The 26,403-nt window shown below is 38.0% G+C and overlaps 1 protein-coding gene across 1 annotated transcript in view; it reads left to right on the top strand.

The window, feature by feature from the left end:
- HAO1 (hydroxyacid oxidase 1) overlaps nucleotides 1-26,403 on the top strand; it is a 53,789-nt gene that overhangs the window by 20,149 nt on the left and 7,237 nt on the right. The window contains exons 3-5 of the mRNA XM_077749148.1: nucleotides 3,418-3,673; nucleotides 17,799-17,974; nucleotides 23,977-24,068. Coding sequence (XP_077605274.1) covers nucleotides 3,418-3,673; nucleotides 17,799-17,974; nucleotides 23,977-24,068 — 524 coding nt within the window. The remainder of the gene's footprint in view (nucleotides 1-3,417; nucleotides 3,674-17,798; nucleotides 17,975-23,976; nucleotides 24,069-26,403) is intronic.

The raw sequence follows: 26,403 nt of genomic DNA, 5'->3' as shown, positions 1-26,403 counted from the left end.
GTTTATAAAATTTAAAAGCTTGTAGTTTTTGTCCCCAAAGAGCAATTGCACTAGAAGGGTATTTTCTTTATTTATCAGGTAAAAAAATGACATTTGAAACATTTAGCAACCAGTACAACGAAAGACTTTAACCGATTAGAAAAGATGCTCAGATGCTGGTTTTTAGTGATCTAACAACATTATGGATGCCCCCCAGCTCTGCCAGGCATTAACATTTAAATTTCTAGCTTTTAAGGGTGGGAGTCCAGAGATTCCTTGAGGAGAGAAAAGAATGATGCCACAATGAAGGGACTCAAGAAGGAGGGTCATTTCTTTCAGAGCCATGGCTATTTGCCAATTGAAATGGAAGTGTTTCAATATTTTAACAGGCAAAGTTGTGATTGTCTCTCTGAATGGTCCTTGCAAAATCCCAGGGTGCCCTATCTCTTTCAAACATAAAACTGTGTTGAAAACCATGGATGTAATTAATCAATAATTGTCCTTTTTTTTTTTTTTTCATGATCACAAGTGAATGGGGATGACAGTGGGCAGTAATATATGTTCTAAGGAGCATGAAACCTTCCAAGTTTTGCTCCTGTTCTCTCCTGGGAGTAACATCTTAGCTTCAATTCATAGTATGTCTGAGTATGCATAGGCTCTGAAATTCTCTCTGTACCCAGGAGACTCTCTTGGAGTAAATTCATTAAGTCACCAAATATTTATTAAATGCCTACAGCATTGGTGACTTTGAATTTTAAAGGTCCCTAATTCAAAATTTCAGCCCGATATGATTAATCATTGAAAAATAAACATTGAACACCAGTAACATCAGGAGCCATTAGTATCACAGCAGTAGACTCAGGAAATGAAAAGCATGAACTGGCCTCGCTTTTCTCTGGACATGCCTACCCAAGGGAAGAAGACAAAGTGTTTGTGAAGGTTGACACTTCTTGCAAGTTTGATAGCTCAATGATTTTAATGGTCTTTGTGGAGTGTCTATAGATGTTTTTTTATGAGTTCAAGGAGATCCTTTTTGAGGATTTTTGATCCTTGTTGACAGAAGAGCTGCTCATCTACATGATGCCTTTGTATAAACTACAAAAAGATGTTCTATCATTTGATGGTTTTCTTGGCTGAACCCCTTTGTGTAGCCAGACCCTGTACTGGCAGTTTGTGTCAGGCCCTATCCCTGGTTTCCATTTCCACACCTTCAGGGCTGTTGGCATGATAGTAGCCTTAAGGTATATGGCAAACCTGCTCCTGTTGGGGATGATGGTCCTGAAGGATGGGGAAATGCATTTATCTATGCTTAATATCAGAGAGTCTTTTGGGCATCTGAGAATTCTATCTAGAAAGATCCTTGCCATGTAGAAGTAGTCAGACATGCTGGGTTCTCATCCCACTCAGCTCTCCACTTCTGTGTGACCTTAGTTAGATCACATCCTCTTCAGAACATAGTTTCTCTGTGATAAATTGATGGTTAGGGGATTCTGACCCAGTCAATGTTCCCTGGTGTTCCTTCCGAACAGCAGTGGGTGACCTGGAGCTATTTTCCATATTTATAAATCTTAATGAAAATCAGACAGTGATCTAGATGTTCCTATGTGTTAGATGTTCATATGTGTTATTACTTAATAAGATGTAGGTTGTGACAATGTTTTGCAAGACATGAGCCTCCTGAGAGAGAAATTCTTAAGTCACACTTGGAGAGAACAGATTAGCTACCCACAGACAAGATAATTTCCAGTTTAGGTCTTCTTTATCTGAACAACAGGAATGAAGCACCTTAAAAGGCATAGGAAAAGTAACATTTATCCAAAACAAAATCCATTTTATTACCATGTGACCTTAGAATTTTACTATCAAATGATACTGCTACTACTTAAACTTCAAAAAGTGTGGTACAGGGGACTGGTAACTTCAGCACCTTTGAGAACTGCTTGGAAAGGCAAATTCTCAGGCCCCATCTCAGACCTACTGAACTAGAAATTCTGGGGGAGTGTTTACACACTATGTTTTCACAAACACTGAAGGGGAATTTGAAAATGCACGGAAGCATTTTAGCTTCTCAAAGTAGTGTCTTGAACAGCACATCACTTGACCTCAGCATCACCCAAGGAGGGTCACTTGGACAACTACTTTTACTGCCATTTGATATATGTCAAGCACACAGATAAATTGAATGACCCAGGGTCGTATGGTCAGTTTTACGTATTATTATCTCTTGCCATGTTTTGTATTTGGCATACATTGTTATCAGTTTCTCCTCTGCTAAAGCTGACCCCAATTCTCCTGTCTTTTACCTGTTTTTTTGGTGAAAAGCTTATCTCCCATGTCTTTCCAGTTCTCTAAGATTATTGGTTAGGTGAATCTATCTAATTTATTACTTATTTTTTACTTTCACTGTGCTCATTTCTTGATATGTTGCTCAAAAGTTTGTGAGGGAGCCGCTATGTACTTGGGATGTCTAGCATATGTATTTTATAATACTAAAAAGTACAACATAAATGGTAAAATACACCTTTAACAAAATCTTTGAAGATAAAATTTAAAAAGTTAAAAAGGAAGAAAAATTAAACTCACCTGTAGTTCTCGAACCTATCATTAGCCATTAGTTTGTTTAGGTTTATAGACGAATAATCACACTTGTACAAATGTGAAATTATGTTATATGTGTCATTTTGTAGACTTTTAAAAAATATATCTTGAAATTCTTTCTGTGTCCACAAATAATATTATTCTTTTAAAACTGCAATAGAAACAGAATATGTACATAGAGAGAGAAATGAAGGTAGGGGGATTGATTTAGGGAACTGAGTCATGCACTGTGGACACTGGCAAGTCTAAAACCTAAAGGGTAAGCTGTCAGCTTGGAGACCAGGAAAGAGTTAATGTTGCAGTATGGGTGTGAAGGCAGTCTGCTAACAGAATCCTCAGGGAAAGCCTTCAATTGATTAGATGATCTTTATTCACATTATGGAGAGTAATCTACCTTACTCAAAATCTACTTATTTGAATGTTAGTCTCCTTAAAACATATCTTCACAGCAACATCTAGATATATTTGAGCAAATTCTGGAACCATCACTTAGCCAAGTTGACACACAAAATTAACCACCATGAACATATTACCTTTAGTGGGTATGTACCTTTCATTTTATATATGTACTACAGTGTATCCAATTCCCTAAGGTTGGAGATTCAGGTTGTTCCCAATTTTTTCATCCCTGCCTATAGTACATCTTTGGCTATTTGACTCATTTTTTGTCTTCAAGATCAATTCAGAGTGTAGAAAAGAAAACGTATTTCTAACTATTTAAAGAATTGACTTCTTATTGCCAAATTGCTCTTGTAGATGCCTCTACTCCTTGAGCCACAACCTGAAGGCTTTGGAATGGGAGGAAATGCTGGGCTTGCCTTTATCTTCTTTCTTTCTCAGCCTGCAGGTCACTGGGAACCGGGATGATGCTGAGTTCCTGGTCCACTTCCTCAATTGAAGAAGTGGCAGAAGCCAGTCCGGAGGCACTCCGCTGGCTGCAACTGTACATCTACAAGGACCGTGAGGTCACCAAACAGCTAGTGCAGCGGGCAGAACAAAGAGGTTACAAGGCCATATTTCTGACGGTGGACACTCCTTACCTCGGGAACCGCTTTGATGATGTGCGTAATAGGTTCAAGCTGCCACCTCAACTCAGGTAACTATGGGTCTCTGATCACCTGGGCCCCTGAGCTGGTCTTCTAATTCTCATCACTTTTGTCATGTACCAGCTCCAAAGGATTTTTTTCCCCAGTTTCTGTGTGGGTGGCCTAGGGAATGAGACCTTCACAAAACATTGGTCTCAAAGTATGGTTGATAGTGATCTTGCTTAGGAGTGATAGGCTCTGGATTCTAGAGGTAAGTGCATTTCTCTGTCTGTTGAAATCAAAAAGCCACCTGTTAATTTTATTTTTAATTGTATTTGGAACAACTATGTCTAGTAAGATTAAAGAAAGCTAAAAGAATGGAGACCAAAGAAGCTACATGTTTGATCCCCCATCTCCTACTGCATTCAGCAATGTTCCTCTTTCATTGTGGTTCATCCATGGGTCAAGATTCATTCATTCATTCACTCACTCACTCACTCACTCATCTAGGCAAAAACTATCTAGTAATCTAAAACTGAACTGTGATGGTTTTATCAGGTCATTTAGCCTGTCTGTTAGCAAGGAATTGTCCTTTTCCTTGTGATATTTTCGGACTAGACTTATCTTCTGTCAAAGCTAGGAACTCCTGGAGTTTACTAAGAAAGAACCCTCACCTCTCTAACCTGGAGAGCTTTTTTCCCCTTTGTTTTTTCCTTACCCCTGTTCCTACAAAAATCTGCTCTTAGGTTTTTCATACTAGTACATGACTGATAGCTTTTAGGGATAAAGTTATTCGAAAAAGAATCAAAAGATTTATCTTAATGGAAGACAGTTTGGTGATGGGATTTCAAAGCATCCATCAGAGTATGTGAAAAGATAAAGGATGCCTTCCTAAGATCCTAGACATCATTTTACAAGGGGGCGTTGCTAACTCTGTCTATATATGAAGTGAACACCTCTAAAAGATCTAAATCCAAAAGATTCAAAATCAAATCAGCATTCCATATAAGGACAAGAAGATTGCTAGAACGTAAGAATTCTGTATATATTATAGAATGACATGTATCTCAACCACCACATAAGTCCGTTTACAGTCTTATATGAGTGTCACAGAACTATTACATAGCTCTGCTGTGTATATACGTATTTAAGTATAAACTACTGTGCATAAATCTTGCCATCATTGAGCCATATATAAATTAGCTGTGTGGTGCTATCTCCGTGATACTTGCAGGCAGATTTAGGATATTACTTGTGTATGTGGTACCTTCAATAGCCCAATGACAAAAAGAGAAAGTACTCTTCTTGACAGAGCTGTCAATAAACCCATTCCATGTATCCCAGACTCTGGGCTACCCAAACACTCTGTCTTTCTAAGAGAACAGAAACAAAAACAAAAGTCCTGACATATTCCCACTTCTTGCCAAACTCATCAGAAGTAGATGGCTTCAAATTTCCCTAATGAAATCTGTATTCACCTGACTTCTCTATTTTGGTTACCTTATTTATTAGACTTTCTAAAATAGTTCATTTCACACTCTTTAGGCTTCTGACAGGAAACATTCTTCATTATTTTCCCTTTGAGCATTTTAAAGAGAATTTGCTATTCCTTTCCCTCCTCCCCTTTCAACTACTACTACTGACAACAACAATAATAAATAATACAGTAGGGTGTTTTGCTGCTTAAGAAGCACTTTCTTGTTCCGGATAAAATGGGTAACAAAACAAGTGTCACAGTGCTATCCACTCAGACAGGGGAGATGACACAGTTGTTAATTAATTCTGGCTGATATCGAGTGCTTCTTCAGTGCCAGAGCCACTCAGTGAGGAGCAGGAGGGCTGATTTGATTTTTCCTCCCTTCTCCTTTGCTCCCCGGTTCCTGCCCAGATGACGAGAAGGACCATGAGACAAAGGCCCTTTATAGCTGTCCATGTGCTCAGGAGTGGCCACGACTCTCCAGCTTGTCACATCTCCCATCTGAAGATGATCAAATAATGAGCAATCCAGGTTACAGGGAACACAGGAAACACCCCACAGCCTGGTGCCCCGGACCCCTGGAGTGCACACTGGCTTCGTTTGTCCTCGTGGGCTTCAGGGCAGGCCAGCGCTCTGGTCCGCTCCTCGGCAGCTCTCATTCAGCAGTCGAAGGCAGAGTGTACTAATGGGAGGCCCAGGCTTCCGCCCGAGGCCACATACAACCAAAAAGCTCATCCGTTACAGCCTGATATGAAATCAGGTTTTTTTCCGCAGCTGACCTGACTCATAGAAGGTGAAGCCGGGCTTTTCAGAAGTGAGGTTTGGCAGGCGGGGGAGGCAGGAAATCCAGAGAAGAATGAGTCTGTAAAACAGAGGCTCTTTCCAGCTCAAGCTACTTCCTCTGTTGGGGAGGAGTAGGGGGAGGGTAAACAGGGAGGAGGGGGGGTTCTGACTCTTGGCATCTGGGACCAGCCAGAGTTCAGGAGTTTGGTAGTCTCTGCGTGGTCTATATGCAAAACACATGTATGTGTGTATTATGAACTGCCTGGAACTTCCTGAAACTGAGGGAGAATAGGGGAATTCTCATCTGTTCTCGGAAGAAGGAAAAAAGAATGAAGCCAGTTCACTAGACTGATTGCTCAGGCTTTGGGGCAGGGGTCTTTTCCTCTCTTTCTACCTATGGAGATGGTACATTTACCTGTAAAAATTTGACCTTTTAGTGTAGCACCAAGGCAGTTGAAAGAAAAGAAAAGAAATTTCCAGTCATTGACTAAGATCAAGGTAAATGGACACCTACTCCTTTGGTGATTTTCTTATAGCCCTACAGACCTGAAATGACTTATTAATCACACCAGGCATATCACACAGAAGATCAAACTGCCATGGTCTTCCCAGGTCTCTCACAATAAAAATGGCCTCCGGGGCTTCCCATGAGCAGGACCCCATTATGTCTCTTACCTTATCACCTGGCACCCTCACCTTCATTCACTGTTCTCTCAACATGCCAGGCCTGCTGGTGCCTTACAGCCTCAGAACTGACTCTGTCTCTTCCTTTAATGTCTTTCCTCAAATCTATGCACAACTTACTTCCTCACTTCCTTTACACGTTGATATCAAGGATGATTCTACATGTCTTTCTAGTGGAAACGAAAATCAAAACAAACAGTAGAGAACAGAATAGAGATACAGTACGTGTGGGAATCCTGGGTGGGGTTGAGGGGAGAGTAAGATTTGCAGAGGAGAACTTGATACAGGGCCAGCAGCCTTTATATTCTTTGGTTAGGAAAATATTCACAATACAACCGTGTTAAACAAAATGACAACCTCCAAAAACATTCATGTCCGAATCCCTGGAAATTCTGAATATATATTACAAATGGCAAAATCGACTTTGCATGTGTGATTAAGTTAAGGGCCTTGAGATGGGAAGATTATCATGGATTATTCTAGTAGGCTTAATGTAATTAAAAGGGTCCTTATACAAGGGAAGCAGGAGTGTCAAAAGTCAGAGGAGATATGATGATACAAGTAGAAATTGAAAGGATATCATCAGAAGTCAGGGCATTACTGTAGGTATCTACAAGCTGGAAAAGGCAAGGAAATGATTTTTCTCTAGAGTCTCTGGAAGGAAAATAACCCTATCAACACCTTGAATTTAGTCCAGTGAGATACATTTTGGATTTCTGACCTCCATAACTGTAGTATAATAAATCTGTAATTTTAAAGGTTTGCGGTCATTTGTGATAGCAGCAACAGGCAACAAATACAATAACAATCTTCTGCTAATTTCCTCTACTAGGTAGCTTCTCAGTGAGGCCAAATCTGATTATGATATATAAACTTTCAAGTTAAGTCTCTACCAGCTCACATCCTCTTATTTTGCTTTACATTTTAAAATTTTACATAGCACTTATGTTCTAACATGTTCCATAAATTACTTATCGATTATGTTCATTTTCTGTCTTCCCTTGTTAGAATGTCAACTCTAAATAGCCAGGTATTTTTGGTTGTTTTACTTACTGGTATATCCTAAACATCTAAAACCCTGGCACATAGTAGGTGCTCAGTAAGTAATGTTGAATCTATCAATGAAATTATACTAGACTATAATAAATTATAATTATGTAATAAATTATATATAAAATATATATAGTTTTATATATTTTATACAGTCTAGTATAATTGGGTGAGATTTACCCAATAAAACATGACTACTAAGATGTTGAACAAGAATTTGAGCTCAAACTTAAAATCCTGCCCTGAACATTTCTTCTAACTGCCCAGCACATTGAGGAAGAAATTGGCAGGGTTACATTCTCAATACAAATGTTTTCCTAGCCAGCATTAAAAGCTGGTGACCCATGCACAAATTTCTATATGTATTATGAATCTCTCTTTAATACTGTGTAGATATCATGGGCTTTACTGGTTATAGTTTTATATTTTGTTTCCCACCATGGAGACACATAGCTTTGTCTTTAATGTCACATCATCAATACTTGCAGTATAGACAGAAGGAGGCAAGATGGCAGAGAAGTAGGGAGCTCCATATATTTCCCTTGCCCCCATCTCTCAAACAGAGAAGACCTGAAGCCATAAGACACTGAACTGCAGGAGTCGGGGAGGAAAAGAGACAGAGTCCACTCATAGGTGCGTGAGTGCAAACTGGGGAAGATAAAAACTGGCAGAGACCTGGAGACACTGAGGGAGGGGTGGGAGTCCACTTTGAGGGGAGCTGCAGAGAATCAAGGGAAAGAGAAACCGCGGCTGAAACTGTGCATAGAACTGTCCCTGGAGAAGAGAAAAACCTTGGATAAGGATGGAAAGTGATCCAATTCCTAGCTGTGGTGCTGACTTTAGGCTGGGTGCCCTAGTCCCGGGTGGCACCAGGAGAAACTGCTCCACAACTCTCCCAGCTCAGTCCCCGGCTGGGAAGCAGCCTGGTCTGTGGAATTATATTTCAGGCGGTATCAATAAAGTGAGTGAACTAAGACTTGGAAATGAGGCGGGGCTTGGGGCACAGAACATGGGCTACTTTGGCTATGCCTGTGGCATATGGAGATTGGACCCAAAAGAGTGATTTGCAATGCTTTGTTTGAGAAGGGACTGGGGCACCGCCATTTTTCTCTCCACAACCACCAAGGCAGGACCTCAGGGAGCAACCTGTGGGACCGCAATGGAGGCTAAACCTGCCTACACCAAACCACACCCATTCCCGCTAGAGAGCTGCCTTTTTTTTTTTTTTTTTTTTTTTACTGAGGCTATGGCAAGACCAATATGGATGCAATGCTGTGATTAATTCTAGATCAATTCTTTCTATTCAGATAGAATGTCCCTTTTCTCATTCATATCCCTCCCTTCTGCTGGATTGGACACTCTGGTCATTGATTTGCTTAAACAGTCACATTTAATCCATTCTCTAGATGTATATTCTACACTTTCACCACTACCTTTCTATCTCTCTCAATCTGAAGTAATCAGACTATATAGTTTCTCTGAGTAACATTACCTTTCTTTCTTTCTCCTCGCCTCCTACCATATTCTCCTCTTTCTCTCTCTGAATTAAGCCTCTTAGTCTCTCTGCCTTGTCACTGTCCAATTTCGCTTTCTCCCTGCCTGTGATTTCTCTCTTTGTATATGCTCTTCCATCAGCACTGCATACACCCTGCTCTTTATTTGTAGCTGGGAATACTGGTTTTATGCTTTTAGGCTGTCCTTTGTCTTTTTTTTTTCTTTTCCCTTTTCTTTCTTTTTTAATTTTTTTCTCTTTTTCTTTTCCTTTCGGTATGCTTGTTTGTTGGATTTGTCTCTGCGTTTGTGTGCCTTTGTTCCCTGTGTGTTTGTCTGTCTGTTTTCCTTTCCAGGGCTACTTCAAGAAACAAGCCAAAGTACACATGGTGGAGAGTCCCAAATACCACTACGAGTAGGGAAATAAAATAACCAACGTCTCAACAAGAGAGACCAAGAGACACCATTTAAAGAACACTTCCTGAATGGACAGGCCCTGGACACTCAATGAACCTTCTTTAATTTAGCAGTACTTGCAGGTGCAGAGCGCATAACAAGCTTTTAAAACTAACAAGAGACAGAGAGCTAGCCAAAATGATGAAACAGAAGAACTCTCCTCTAAAGAAATTCCAGGAAAAAAATGACAGCTGAAGAACTGCTCAAAACAGATATAAGCAACATAACTGAACAAGAATTTAGAACAAGAGTCATAAAATTAATTGCTGGGCTTGAAAAAGGCATGGAAGGCATTAGAGAAGCTATTGCTACAAAGACTATGGAGCTTAAAAATAGTTGTGATGAATTTAAAAAATGCTATAAATGAGGTGCATAATAAAATGGAGGTGTCCAATGTATGGATTGAAGGGGCAGAGAGGAGAATAGGTGAATTAGAAGACACAATTATAGAAAAAGAGAAAGCCGAGAAAAAGAGAGATAAACTGATCCAGGAGCACAAAAGGAGAGTTCAAGAACTGAGTGATACAATCAAACGGAACAATATCCATATCAGCAATTCCAGAAGTGGAAGAGAGAAGAAAAGGCGCTGATGCAGTCCTTGAACAAATTATAGCTGAGAACTTCCCCAATCTGGGGAAGGAAATAAACATTGAAATCCAAGAGGCACAGATAACTCCCCTCAGGTGTAACTTGAATTGATCTTCTGCATGACATATCATAGTGAAACTCGAAAAATATAAGGACAAAGAGAGAATTCTGAAAGCAGCTAGGGATAAAAGGGCCCTAATATACAAAGAGAAACCTATCAGAGTGGCTACAGACCTATCTACTGAAACTTGGAAGGCAAGAAAGGAAAGGCAGGAAATCTTCAATGTGATGAAGAGAAAAATATGCAGCCAAGAATCCTCCATCCACCAAACCTGTCATTTAGAATAGAAGGAGAGATAAAAGTCTTCCCAAATGACAAAAATTGAAAGAATTCATCACCACTAAACAGCCCTACAAAATTCTGAAGGGTACTCTATGATGGAAATGTAAGGAACGCAAGTTACCAGAGACACCACTACAAACATGAATCCTACAAAGAACACAATGACTCTAAACCTATATTTTTCAATAATAACACTGAATGTAAATGGACTAAGATCCAATCAAAAGACATAGGGTAGCAGAATGAATAAAACAACAAAATCCATCTATTTGCTGTCTAAAAGAGACTCATTTCAGACCTGAGAACACCTTCAGATCGAAAGTAAGGGGATGGAGAAATATCTATCATGCTACTGGAAGTCAAAAGAAAGCTGGAGTAGGCATACTTATGTCAGACAAACTGGACTTTAAAGTAAAGGCAGTAACAAGAGATGAAGAAGGGCATTCTATAAAAATTACAGGGTCTATCCATCAGGAAGAGCTAACAATTATAAATGTCTATGCACTGAATATGGAAGCACCCAAATACGTAAGACAATGTATCACAAACAGAAACGATCTTATGGACAAGAATGTGCTAATAGCAGGGGACTTTAATACTCCACTTACAGCAATGGATAGATCAACTAGACAGAAAATCACTAAAGAAACAATGGACTTGAATGACACATTGGACCAGATGGATTTGACAGATATATTTAGAACTCTACACCCTGAGGCTATGAAATTCACTTTCTTCTCAAGTGCTCATGGCACATTCTACAAGATAGATCAGATACAGGCTCATAAAGCAGTCTTCAATAAATGTAAAAGAATTGAGATCATACCATGCACACTCTCAGATCACAATGCTATGAAACTTGAAATCAATCACAGGAAAAGACCTGGAAAACCTCCAAAAACATGGAAGTTAAAGAACACCCTACTAAAGAACAAATGAGCCAATCAGGCAATTAGAGAAAACATTAAAAAATATATGGAAACAAAGTAAAATGAAAATACAACAATCCAAACTCTATGGGATGCAGCAAAGGCAGTCCTAAGAGGAAAGTGCATTGCACTCCAGGCCTATTGGAAAAAATTAGAAAAAGCGCAAATACAAAATCTAACAGCGCACCCAAAGGAACTAGAAGAGGAGCAACAAGAGCACCCCAAACATAGTAGAAGAAGAGAAATAATAAAAATTAATGCAGAAATATACAATATGGAATCCAGAAAAAAAGGTATAATAGATCAATGAAACCAAGAGTTGGTTTTTTGAAAAAATAAACAAAATTGACAAACCTCTTGCCAGGCTTCTTAAAAAGAAAAGGGAGAGCACCCAAAGAGACAAAATCATGAATGAAAATGGATTTATAATAACCAATCCCTCAGAAATACAAGCAATTATCAGGGAATGCTATGAAAAATTACATGCCAACAAATTGGACAACTTAGAAGAAATGGACAAATTCCTAAACACACACACACTACCAAAATAGACATGGGAAGAGATAGAAAATCTGAACAGACCCATAACTAGTGAAGAAATTGAATCAGTTATCAAAAATCTCCCAACAAGTAAGAGCTCTGGGCCAGATGGCTTCCCTGGAGGATTCTACCAGACATTTAAAACAGAGTTAATACCCATTCTTCTCAAGTTATTCCAAAAAATAGAAATCAAAGGAAAACTTCTAGACTCATTCTGTGAAGCCAGTATCACTTGATTCCCAAGCCAGACAGAGACCCAGCAAAAAAAGAGAACTACAAGCCAATATCCTGATGAATACAGATGCAAAAATACTCAACAAGATACTTGCAGCATAAAACAGCGCATGAAAAGAATTATCCACCATGATCAAGCGGGGCTCATGTTGGGTGACAGGGCTGGTTCAATATTCACAAATCAATCAATGTGATACATCACATTAACAAAAGAAAAGGTAAAAACCATATGATCCTGTTAATAGATACAGAAAAAACATTTGACAAAATACAGCATCCCTTATTAATAAAGACCCTTGAGAAAGTCAGGATAGAAGGAACTTATTTAAACAACATAAAATCCATTTATGAGAAGCCCTCAGCTAACATCATCCTCAATGGGGAAAAACTGAGAGCTTTCCCCCTGAGATCAGGAACATGACATAACATAGTGCTGGAAGTCCTGGCATCAGCAATCAAACAACGAAAGGAAATAAAAAACATAAGAACTGGCAAAGAAGAAGTCAAACTTTCACTTTTTGCAGATGACATGATACTCTACATAGAAAACCTGACAGACTCCACCAGAAGCCTACTAGAATTTATCCATGAATTCAGCAAAGTCGCAGGGTACAAAATCAACGTACAGAAATCAGCTGCATTTTTAAACACCAATAATGAAGCAACAGAAAGAGAAATCAAGAAACAGATCCCATTCACAACTGCACAAAAAAACATAAAGTACCTAGGAATAAACCTAACCAAAGATATAAGAGATCTGTATGATCAGAACTGTAGAAAACTTATGAAGGAAATTGAAGAAGACGCAAAGAAATGGAAAAATATTCCATGCTCATGCATTGGAAGAGTAAATATTGTTAAAATGTCATTATTACCCGAAAGTATCTACACATTCAATGCAATCCCAATCAAAATTGTACCAGCATTCTTCTCAAAGCTAGAACAAACTATCCTAAAATTTGTATGGAACTACAAAAGACCCCGAATAGCTAAAGTAATATTGAAGAAAACCAAAATGGGAGGCATCACCATCTCACACTTTAGCCTCTACTACAAAGCTGTCATCATCAAGACAGTATGGTATTGGCACAAAAACAGACACATAGACCAGTGGAATAGAATAGAGAACTCAGAATTAGACCCATAAATGTATGGCCAACTAATCTTTGACAAAGCGGGAAAGAGTAGTCAATGGAAAAAAGACAGCCTGTTTAACAGATGGTGCTGGGAGAACTGGACAGCAACATACAGAAGAATGAAACTAGATCATTTTCTCACACCATACACAAAACTAAACTCAAAATGGGTAAAGGACCTGAATGTGAGACAGGAAGCCATCAAAACCCAGAGGAGCAAGCAGGAAACAACCTCCTTGACCTAAACTGCAACAATTTCTTACTTGACACATCCCCAAAGGTAAGGGAATCAAAAGCAAAAATGAACTATTGGGATCTCATCAAGATAAAAAGCTTCTGCCTGGCAAAGGAAACAATCAATAAAACTAATAGGCAACTGACGGAATGGGAAAAGATAGTTGCAAATGACATATCAGATAAAGGGCTAGTATCCAAAATCTATAAGGAATTCACCAACTTCACACCTGAAAAACAAATAATCCAGTAAAGAAATGGGCAGAAGACATGAACAGACACTTCTCCAAAGAGGACATCCAGATGGCCAACAGACACATGAAACAATGCTCAGCGTCCCTCATCATCAGGAAAATGCAGATCAAAACCACACAGAGATATCACCTCACGCTGGTCAGAGTAGCTAAAATGAACAAATCAGGAGACTATAGATGCTGGCAAGGTTGTGGAGAAACTGGCACCCTCCTACACTGTTGGTGGGAATGTAAACTGGTACAGCCCCTCTGGAAAACAGTGTGGAGGTTCCTAAAAAAACTAACAATAGAACTCCCCTAGAACCCAGCAATAGCACTGCTAGGAATTTACCCAAGGGATACAGGAGTGCTAATGCATAGGGGCTCATGTACCCCAATGTTCATAGCAGCACTCTCCACAATAGCTAAAACATGGAAAGAGCCTAAGTGTCTATCAACTGATGAATGGATCAAGAAGAAGTGGTTTATCTATACAGTGGAATACTACATGGTAATGAGAAAGAATGAAATCTGGCCATGTGTAGCAACATGGATGGAAGTTGAGGGTGTTCTGCTGAGCGAAATAACTCAGGCAGAGAAGGTTAGACACAATATGTTTTCACTTTATAGGTGGATTAGGAGGAACTTAATGGAGGACCATGGGGGAGGAGAAGAGGAAAAATAATTGGGGAGGGTGAGGGAGGCAAACCATGACAGACTCTTGAATACTGAGAACAAACTGAGGGCTTATTGGGGTGGGCGAGAGGGGAAGGGCAGTGATGGGCATGGAGGAGGGCACTGGGATGAGCACTGGGTGTTATATAGAAATCAATTTGACCATAAACTATGAAAGAAAGAAAAAAAACAATAAAACAATAAAAAATACTTACAGAATATATTTACATACTTACAGTATGTATTTCTCAATAATATTCGTTATCGTTAGTGTTAATTGATTTTCAATGGCTTGTTTAACTTTCTTTAATAGTTTTTATGATTGTCATAATGCTAACTTACTAAAAGCTAAAATGATTTTTACATTACATCGAAAACTACATTTAGGGGCCATTCAAGGCACAATCATTTTCTTACACAGTCAGTTCTTTCCTTTGCTTTTGGGTTATTAAACAGGTTGGGATTTGGAGATTTGAGTCCTAAGTAATTGTGTTCTTATTTTGTTGTTGCTTCTTTCCTTCCCTAAGAAATGGAACACTGTGGTTATCAGCAGCCACTTTTAGTGTTTCTTGTGTATATGTCATAATTCGAATAAAAATAGTATTCACGGAGGTTTCCTTCAGAAGCACTGGTAAAACACTCCATCGTGGGTCTCTGTCAAGATATCTGAAAACTTTTTCTTGGCTTCTGGCTTTGAACAACGTTTTAGAGTAACAACAAGGCTTCATTGTGCACTGAAATTTCTGTAAGGCAACATTCATTCAAGTGTTGATCTGCATTTCACCATCCAAGAATAACAACAGTTATTTATATAATTTTATCCATGTTTCTGTTTTTTCCTATCCATTTCACCCTTCTACCCCGCCCCTGCTGAAACACTGTAGCTTGTTTGGGATGGGGGTGGGGTGCTATGCAGAGTATATATACATACAGATGTTTTTCTTCTTTTCCCCCATGGTCTTGCTGTGGAATAGACAGACATAACCTTTTTCTTATTAACAATATTATTTAAAAGTTTGGAATTTAATATCACTTAATATCATTTCTAGGTAGTATTCTGGAATAGGTTTTCATAATAAGGGTATGTTTATAGACCAAAAGCTTAGCTTAATTCAAATTAAGATGAGTACATTTTATCACCAAAGGCTGTTATAAAATGTCCAACCCTGTATGGTTTGATAAAAAGAAATGCCTAGGTGTTTTCGCTAAATTCCGAACCAAATCTCAACAAATAGATGGGTACCAGTAAGACTCTCATGAAGTCGGAATTTTCTGTGATCTTTAATGGTCAACTGAGTCAATGAAACTATAGGAGAAACTGTTCAATCCTTATTGAGAAAACGTTGCCAACGGCTTGAATAGAGTGAGATGGGATGTGAATGTTCATGTCCTCATGAGAATGTATGCCACTCGAGCTACACAAGGAGCTATTTTAGCTGGAAGTGTACCAAAAATATTAAGCCTAGTTTGTACTAAAGGAGTCTTATGATTCTTTTTAAAAATTAAAAATAGTGTGCCTATGTATTTCTAGCTTTATATAAAAATTGTTATAGTCATTGGTCCAAAATCCTTTATGTATTCAATGGCAGTACTAGCAGGAGGAAAGAAAGTACTTAATACAGTTGTATTTAATCCAAATTGGAGATTGGCTAGCAAGGTAATTTATAATGTGCAGAAAAGCAAGGTGAATCCAGGTCACTGTCATCCTTCAAAGACAACCTTGTGGAGAGATGAAGTTTGCAATTGGATTTGGGTCTGTAGGCAGCTAAGTCACAGGAGGGATGCCATTGTGTATCCAGATGGTCATCTATCCAGTTAGTGATCAGAGGTGCAGGCAGAAAAAACTTTGTCCCTGCTTCAGGGAACTGCCAAACTCTAGTCAGGATATCAAGATGTTAAGCCAAGAGAAAAGACTTCAGGTATAGAATGAGCCAGTAGCAGAGTCTTGCAAATATGTTAGAGAATCCTGGTCTAAATTGGGTCAACAAAATTAGACACAGGGAAAGGCAGCAACTCAGTGGGGTTGTGTCTCAATTTGGGTTCCCCTAGGAGGAGACTGTCAGCCAGTGATTTAAATGCAAATAGTTTCTTTGGAAGATGAAATGAATACTGAGAGGGGAAGTGGTGTGAGGAAAAGGAGGCAGCAAACAAGGGGCATGTTACCAAAACAGCTCCAACTGCAGCAACTGAAGCTCAATCCTGATTGGAAATTCTGAGATATGTAGAACCTATCTCAGATTTTGCCTGCTTAGGGGTAAAGAAGCTGGGGTATTTATATGCCAACATTCCTGACATTTCAGGTCTCCTGTGTGTGTGGTTACTAGGGCTCCAGGAGCAGGAGAAAGTCACAGGTACTAGATTCTCCAGAGAAAAATAACCAGTAGGACACACACACACACACACACACACACACACACACACACACACACTATGAGGGAATGACCCACATAATTATGGAGTCTGAGAAGTCCCACAATCTCATCTGTCTATGAGCTAGAGACCCAGGAAAACCAGTGATATACTTCCAATCCAAACCAGAAGACCTGAGAACGAGGGGAGCCAATGGTTAAAGTCTCCGTCTGAATCTGAAGGCCCAAGGACCAGGGGATGATAGTGTAAGTTCTGGCCTGAATCTGAAGGCTTGACAACCAGATGGTTCAATGTCCAAGGGCAGATGATGATGGATGTTCCAGCCTCAAGCACAGAGAACAAACTTGTCCTCTTTCCACTTTCTTGTTTTATTCAGGACTTGAATAGATTGTATGATGCTCACTCACATCAAGAGGGTTATCGTCTTCACTCAGTCTACTGATTTAAGTGCTAATCTCTTCCAGAAACATCCTCACAGACACATCCAGAAATAATGTTTTACCAGCTATCTAGGTATCCTTTAGCACAATCAGTTGACACATATTTTAGTGGTCATACCACAGGCAAAGAAATGAAGATCCTGGTAATTGGAAAACTCATGCTCTGGTCAGGATTGTCCGAAAGATTGGTAAGTTGAGTTAGTAGGCAGACAGCTTCAGAGAATACAATTAATGGAAGAGGAAGAAACAAGAGCTGACAATTCACGGGCTGGGAAATACTTCCCTCTACTCCCTGTGTCCACCATCACCACCAGCAGCATAATAGTAGGGCAGGAGAAAGAGTCTATAGTGATTATCACACGTAGTCTGGAATCTTACTTCAAAACATGGGAAATATGCATGCAACCAACCTATAGATGGTTGAGGAACATCTAATTGATTTGAGAGGCTGACATTTCATTTTTCGTTGAATGAGTCTTTGTAATAGTATCTCTAACTTTGGGAAATTCTCATTTTATGTATCTCTATTTCAGAATGAAAAATTTTGAAACCAATGATTTAGCATTTTCTCCGAAGGAAAATTTTGGAGATAACAGTGGACTTGCTACATATGTAGCTAAAGCAATAGACCCATCCATCAGCTGGAAGGATATTAAGTGGCTGAGGGGACTGACATCACTGCCAATTGTTGCAAAAGGCATATTAAGAGGTTTGTGTATTTCTCATACTGATCTCATGATTCTTTGTAGATATAATCATGATATTTTTAAGGGAAAATAACCAGGAAAAATTAACATGGAAATCTAAGGAGACATTCCATCTCTCAATTCTCCATGTTGATGTTTGTAAATAAATATTTCCTCATTCTTAGGTAATACACTGAAGACCTTGGCTCTCATGAAGTAAGAAGTTACCCTTTTTTTAAAGCATTGGATTTCTATTGCTTTATCTCGGAGCCATCACTAAATCATGGAGCTTGACAAGGTCTAGGCAAAATGTCTTGAGTTCATTGCTTTGGCTGAAAGCTACAACAAGCTGCTCCTAGACCAAGAAGAAACCCAAGGTTGATATTATGACAGACCGTTTTAAAAGCCTTTTTTGTTTTTCTCCTGTTCTTTGCAAGCTCCAATGACTAGAACTTATTTTTGAGTGTGGTGAATCCCACATCACCTCCCTATAAAGAATTATTGACTACAACATTAAAATCTTCGAATATCAAGCCGTGGGTATTAAGAAACCTGACTGCTTCCCTAGTATCCACATGTATTCAAATCTCACAGGGAAGTACCAATGACTTCAATAATTTGGAGTATAAATGTATTCACCCACAAAAATGTTTTCCTGCCTTTGAAAACATTTTTCTAGTTAATTATATAGAAAACTGCCAAAACCTTATTATTTTAAATTTGAATGTTTGAGTAAGTGGCTCTGAGATGAGAGATTCTATTAACTTATCTCAGGGTTAGCAACAACTTCTATTTTTTTCCAACAACTTCTAATCAAAACATTTTCATCAGATTTACTTGAATATGTGAGTTACATGGTCCCTGTTTATAAAGCTGTAGGCATGCCCCTGGCTTTATCTATTTGACCTTAAGCATGCAGAAATAAAGTTAATAAAAGTAAAAGAATGGGTGCAACAAAACTTTTAAATAGTGGAGATACATTTAAATCCAGATCTATCATCATTTGTGCTTTTAAAAATATTGTTATATTCTTTCCTATTGATCATTGTACTAGTTCAAACTTTCTGTGGATTACACATCAAAGAAGAGTTCCTAGTGTTATAGATATCTTTAAACAACAGTTTCACTTACTTAACTGGCATACATATTGTCATCCATGATTGTTAGCACTACTTCTTATACCTACATTCAACTGTAGATACTAAAGAACATCAACCTGAAGTTTCTACCCCACATTCATTCATGCATCCATTCAGTTATTCACTCATGAAGGTATTCATTGTATAAATATGTATCATGAATATTACGTGCTGAAGTTAAAAATAATAGTAACTTGAGGTCCTTGGCCAAGAGGAGATCCAATTCTTGTAGGAGACAGACATAAAAACAAGAATTTGGAGGCAATAGGATGTTAGAGGTGCTGAGATACAAATCTATGCAGTGTTAGGGTGCAGTTTAAAACAGGGCATGGACACTTATAAGAGTGGGTTAGAGAAGGTTCCATTTTAGAATGACAGATAATGTTTGATTTTTTGCCATGATATCAAAACACTCAGACTGAAATGATGGCAAAATAAAGCAGTTTTGAGTACCAATTTATAAAACATATTTGAGAACCACTAGGATTCTTGATCAGGGAAGCAACCTCATCAGATGAGCATTTTAGGAAAATCAAGCATTATATAATGGGCCTAATGGATGGANGGGGGGGAGGGGACATTTAAGAAACTATCATTCCCTGAGCAAGAGATCATTGTGGCTGACTTCAGGAAACTGAGAAGGTGGAATTGAATTAGAAAATGAATGCAGTTTCAAGTATTAAATCATTCTCATCACAATTATGGCCCAGGGCAAATGTCTTAAAATACCAAAGAAGAACGAAGTTTTAGTATAGTTCCATATTTGTCTAAGTTAAATAGAGAACATATATAAGAATGAGATTATTTAAATTTTTAATCAACTTTTCAATTTAGGACTCCCAATATATATCATTTTCTCCAACTCTGTCCTCTGAAATATGCTCTACATCTATTTAATTAGACTTTACTATCATGTTGAAAAATACTATGGCTTCTAGAACTTCCTTCTGTTGTCATCTTACCTAGGACCAACACCCCCACCATCACCTCTTTCATATGAATCATATCATTTCTTTCACACAGAAATGTTTTACATAGTAGATAATGTTTTATAATGTTTTATACATAGTAGATAGCCAAAATATTTATTGACTAAAATCCTTAGTGAAAACTATGAGTCTATATAATTAGAGAGAGTTCAAAGCAAGAGAAAGAGATGGAGCATTTGACATTTGAAAGGAAATAGCTTATTTACACATGTACAGTTTACATTGTCTAGTTTCTCTGTAACTATTTATTTCATTTATTTAACAAACAAGAATTGTCTCCATGACAACTACTGCATCAAGTAGTGCATACGCTCAATCTTGATGGGGGTAAGTGGGGGAGGCAGTTCTGGGAAATCCAGTTCTGTTTCAGAAATCTTCATCCAGAAGTCACATGGATAGACTGAGCATCACCCATTCTCTTTCATTTTCCTTTTATAAGAAAGGTATAGATTATGTTTGTGGTTGTATGAATTCATGCATGCTGGAAAGATCTCAATGAAACTTCCCCCCTTACCACCATTTTAAGAATTGCATCTTAACGAATGCAAATTGAAGTGCAAGATGTAATCTCTTGCTGTGGTTAAACTCTGCCCTTGGAAAACTTCAACACAAACTCTAAACATGTATTTGAGACAGGATCTGGTCTTCGCCAAAACTCATGCTAGTAAACAAACGGCTTTATGAGAAAAGGCATAATGCTTTTCAGAGTTGTATTAAAATTTTAAAAAAATTTAAACTATTCTGTGGTATTTCCATAGTGGCTTTTTTGTTTCTCAAAACTGTAACTAGCTCTTTTCCTATACACATTTTTTTCACAACACTCTCAAAACTAGTCACTTAGTGTTTCTAGATTATGCTCAAAACTGCTGCCATGCATCTAGGATTTATTTACTAAATACCTACAAGATAGCAGAATCCTGATTAAAAAACTCAATGGGCTTGAGGGTAAATCTTGAGTATTTAATTAAATATAAAAATAATACATCAAAAAGATAACAAACAGTGCTATTCTCCACTGACTATTGTATTTGTCAATCAATTAATGTATTAATTGACAAATTAACATATGTGGAATGTCATAGCAGTAAACTTTAAGGATTAATGAAAATATCAAAGATTCATGAACTTTTTACAAAGTCAGAACATTTCTCACCCTCCTATTAAGACAACATTGTTTTTTCTCTCTGGATTAAAATAAAATGTGAAACTTTGGAAGGCTTCATAAGCAGCTAATGAAAGGGGTTAATATCTGGTCATAAATTATCCTTACTTTGCTTCTGCAGACACTCATGATCTTATCTTCTGAGTAAACTATTTTATCATGTCCCCCTACATTCCCAGCACTGCCTAGAAGAACCTGGAAAACCACTTGAAATGATAGGAGATAATAAACTGTTACTTAAGCAGTGCTTACTTCAAATGAAAGCCTCTTTATAATTATAATCCTGACCAGGATGAAAATTTATTGTTATAAACAAAACTCAAACAGACTTGCCAAAGGCATCCAGCAAATGAATTTTCCTCCACTTACTCATCTGAGTTTATACTTCCTGCACCATCAGATGAAATTAATAATAACAGTTAATTTTATCTGAGTGTTCAACATGTGTCAGGCACTTTCTAAACACTCATTCAACTGCTTTAATTTACAAGCCAATCTTACATGAATTACTATCCCTATTTTATGACTTAGGTACCCTGATGCACAGAGAAGTTAAGAAGCTTGCTACTTACATAGCAGGCAAGTAGCAGATACAAGATTCAAACTTAAGTAGTCTGACTATTAATCTTAAGCAGTTAATAATTTTTTTCATACCTTTTTCATACTATATAGTTTACTGACAATGTTCAATTTCTGGAACATAGTTTGTAATTACATATATTTTGATATATATATATACATATATATTTTTTACTTTTGATGTTTGGTATCATGCACACAGTTAGATACCCAAAGCAAACCTTCCCAATTCCACATACACTTTACATTGTATTAAGGCCATATTTTTAGAGAACCATTTACCCAAACATGTTTTAAATGACAACATATTGGGCTTCTGGTTCCAAATGATGGAGTGAATAGATATGTACCCTCTCATCAAACCCATAATGCCACTGAAATTAAAGTACAGAAATACAAAACTACATAAGTCTTATGATAGCAAAGCAAAGAAAGATGAGGGACACAGACAATAGAGGAACTTCAAGAGATTTATGAGAGAAACAAAATGTAAGGGAACATATTGATAGGAAAATGCAAAGAAAACTCCCCCTCAAGATAGAACCAGAGGGAGCCCTGGAGGAGGCAGGAAATTCTGTAATGATTGCCTGAGAAGTACCCAGTGTCTAATCTGCAAGTGTGAGAAAGATGGGGGATGAGAGGTGGAGAAGAAAGCCAGGAGATTCATGGGAGTTCTGCTTGTGAAACTCTTACAGCAGCCAGCCATCCTATCCTCCTCCCTCATCACTTGTGCAACAGTGGGTCACTCGACATAGCAGCTCCATCCTTTCTAAAGAAATGAATAAATAGCTGAGACAGCAATGGGTGGTTGTCAACCTACAACACTGACAATATGATATGTTGCTGTTCTCAACTCTGACACTTGAGGAGCTCACAGTCCAGTAGGCCCTTAGTTAACTTAGTAAAGTTTCGCTGTGATCTCACATGACCTGTTTATTGGATGAGTGGAGATTGGGTGGGCAAGTAAGTTCTCTGATCTTTTCTTATAAGGGCACCAATACCCTCATGAAAATCCCACTCTCATGAACTCATCTAACTTTAATCACTTTCCAAAGGCACCATCTCTAGATACTATCATATTGGAGGTTAGGGTTTCAACATACAGACTCTGGAGGGACACAAACATTCAGTCCATGAACATGAGCTTAACATCTTCATGTACCTATAATTTTAGAAGAAAAATACTACTAGTATCATTTATTTGAATGGAAATAGTTAAAAACTAGCATTCAATAAAACACAGGTTTGAAAATGATGGTTTCACATGCAATTTAAAAATAGTCAGAATTACAGATTCTTTTATGAATCTTTTTTCATAATTCTTAGGTCTGCCCTTGATCTCCGTTGTTGAATTAATGAATGTATACAATGTTTGGTATCCATTTGCTTACATTTCCTAAATATGCTTTTCACTATAGTCTTAGGGCAACTATTTTTGAGTGTTAAAATTAAATACCAGTGTTACTTTCCTGATTCTATTAGCAAATGTGTTGTTGTTGGGAACATACTGAAAATAATAGTTTGAAATATAAAATATAAAAAGTGTGCTGGAAATTGATTTGAGAGAATATGAACCTATTTTAAAACTATATTTTTGGATATTGATATATTTTGAAGCATGATTAGAGACATAACATATAATTTTAAATTTTGTACATTTTCATATTCTTCAATGGGTGAAGTACATTTAATCATAGAACAATACAACTTAAGATAATTACTGAGAACATAACTTTGTATTAAAGAATGTTTTTGGAATAGACTTGTTCCTTTACTGTTACACATAAGGTGCTTTCCACTGATGTATTCTTCTATGCCATGCGAATTGCAAAGGAGTAATTCTGCTAAATGCTAAATGCTATTATCTTATTAAAAATAATAAAAATGCTTAGTAGGAGTGCTTCCTTGTGAGACTAAATAAATTTTAAGTGCATATCAATTTGCTACCTATTGAAAATTTTATACCATCATTAAATTGTTGTCAATGCTAACATTTTGGTCAAGGAAACTATTGGTGTATTTCTATGCCAAAGGTTCTGAGAAAGGTACAGATATATGAGGTCAAGCTCCCTTTGACTGGGACCTTTCCATTTCTAAACCCAAGGCTTCTGTTAAATTGCTCTTTTCATATACAATGACTGTCTTGCTCTTTCCAGGTGATGATGCCAGGGAGGCAGTTAAACATGGTTTGGATGGGATCTTGGTGTCAAATCATGGGGCTCGACAACTTGATGGGGTGCCAGCCACTGTGAGTTTCAGCAAATGCTCAGATTTCCCTTTGGAGTTTGCATTTCTATCATAGCTTTGACTATCTTTGTGTTTGCCTCTTCCTTGTGTATTTTGTGCGTGTGAACACTCAAGGTAAAATATGTGTGAATACATGAGATCTTTGATTTTAAATGTAGTGGTGTATAACTACCTAAATTTGATCATTAATTACTCCAGTACAGTTATTTGTAAACTTTTAAAAGTCACCGTCAAAAAATAACTCATTTATGGGCAGGGATTATTTTTGTATTCATAGATACACTGAGAGGTATAACATAAATTAGAGTATAAAAGAAATGATTATGTCATGAGAGTTCAAGGAAGAGGAGCTAACAGACCATTGTAATTATAAAAGACTTGGGTGGAGTTTGAGATTACTGGTACAGGAAGTCAGGAGGATGGAAAGACTGAAATTTCCTGTAGCTATGGGGGTTGAGCAGCTGCAGAGAGAGGGTAGGTGGGTGGGGAAAGGAATAGAAATTCTACAGCTGAGGTGAGAGGAGGTCAGCTGCAAATGGGCTACTCTGCTTGAGCTGTGCATGACCTTGGCTACATATTAGAATCACCTGGGGAACTTTAAAGACTCCTGATGCACAGGCTGCACAATACATCAATTCATCAGAATATCTGGGGCCAGGGGGCATAGGCACCGGTATTTTTTAAAGCTACCCACGAGATTCCAATGTGCATCTATTGTTTTTTAATACACTGTACACACTGTGCCAGGCAAATCAGAATCCAGAATCTAGATATGAAGTAAACCAGGGCTCCTGGGTGTCTCAGTTGTTAAGCATCTGACTTCCACTCAGGTCATGATCTCACAGGTTTGTGAGTTCAAGTCCCACATCAGGTGAGCTCAAGCCCCACTTTGGGTGAACACGAGCCCTTCTTTAGGTGGGCCCCACTCTTTTCCTTTCTGTCCCTAGTGGGATTCTCTCTCTCTCTGCCCCTCACTCATTTGTGCCCTCTTTCTCAAAAACAATAAATAAATAAAAACATAAAAGTTAGCCAAATTGGCTTGAAAAGCTGTGGGACTGAGTTAAGACTGTGAAGGAGAGCAATGAGCCCCAAGAAGTCCAAAAGCATTTGACCCCTGTTATCAGAGTCATTTAGTCATGATTATTATATGGATGGCTTTAGTAGTAGTGGATTACTCTTCCCTGAACTATCAGGTTGATTTAGATAAATCCATAGACCAGTTATGAGTTTTAGGACAGACTAAATGACTATGGGGGAATATTGGATATCTTCCATATTTGTACTCACAGTTTTTCCTAAAGCACTAATGGTAGAAAAGAACTTCATCTTTGCACACTGTAGGATCACAGAATCAAGCATCAAATCACAAAACTGGAAGTTTTCAGTTCTTTCTAATTCAGCTTTACTTATAGAGACCAGTCTTCTTAAATGGTGCCTGCAGGGAAAGGAAGGTTGAGAATGAAGACCCCCTCTGGGCAGGGAGGAGAAGCTGGTCACAGCTCAAGGCTCTTTTGCAGATTTATGCCTCTCTTGTGTATGAAGACATAGACTTAGTGTGCAGACCAAAGTAAGTTTGTTTTCTAAAAATAAAATCTAAATCTACTGAAATCAAATCTAACTAGATTTTAAGGGGAAAATATCTAAATGGTGTGGTTTATTTCCCTCTGGCTGAGGGGATATGGAAACTTATCTAAAAGGGCTTTTTGAGCTGTGGTCTCTGAGACTGTTTTAAAAAAACAATGACACTCCCCTTCACATGCTGTGTGTAACAGAGGAGATGCTTGCTTGACTTTTGCCTCATACTTTAGAGCAAATTTAAGGCTCATGATGGTGAGAGAAATGTGAGATTAGATTCAGCTTACAGTGAAGATGTTTTTCCCTCCGTGTATAGGGTTTGAGATGAAGAGCAAGCAGTTACAAATTAGGTTCATGTCAATGTCCTTACACTCAAGGTAGTAATGTGGACAACAGCACTCTTGAAGAGGAGCACCTGGCTGACTCAGTTCGTAGACCATGTGACTCTTGATCCTGGGGTCATGAATTCAAACCATACATTGGGTGTAGAGCTTACATTAAAAGAAAAAAAAAAAGATTGCTCTTGAAATAATTAGAGATCAAAATGACAGTATCAAATCCATTGTTCTGGAACATCTCAAACTGGGGTCCAAAGACAGATTCTCTGGAGTCTTTGAACTCTAGAAGCATTTTTTTCCTTCAAATTTTCTTTCCTTTCCTTTTCTTTCCTTTTCTTTTCTTTTCTTTTCTCTTCTTTTCTTTTCTTTTCTTTCCTTTCCTTTCTTTTCTTTTCTTTTCTTTTCTTTTCTTTTCTTTTCTTT

Source organism: Crocuta crocuta, unplaced genomic scaffold (genome assembly GCF_008692635.1).
Source record: "Crocuta crocuta isolate KB4526 unplaced genomic scaffold, BGI_CrCroc_1.0 scaffold407, whole genome shotgun sequence".
Lineage (NCBI taxonomy): Eukaryota > Metazoa > Chordata > Mammalia > Carnivora > Hyaenidae > Crocuta > Crocuta crocuta.
Note: the sequence above shows the minus strand (reverse complement) of the source record. Positions and strands in the feature narration are given on the sequence as shown.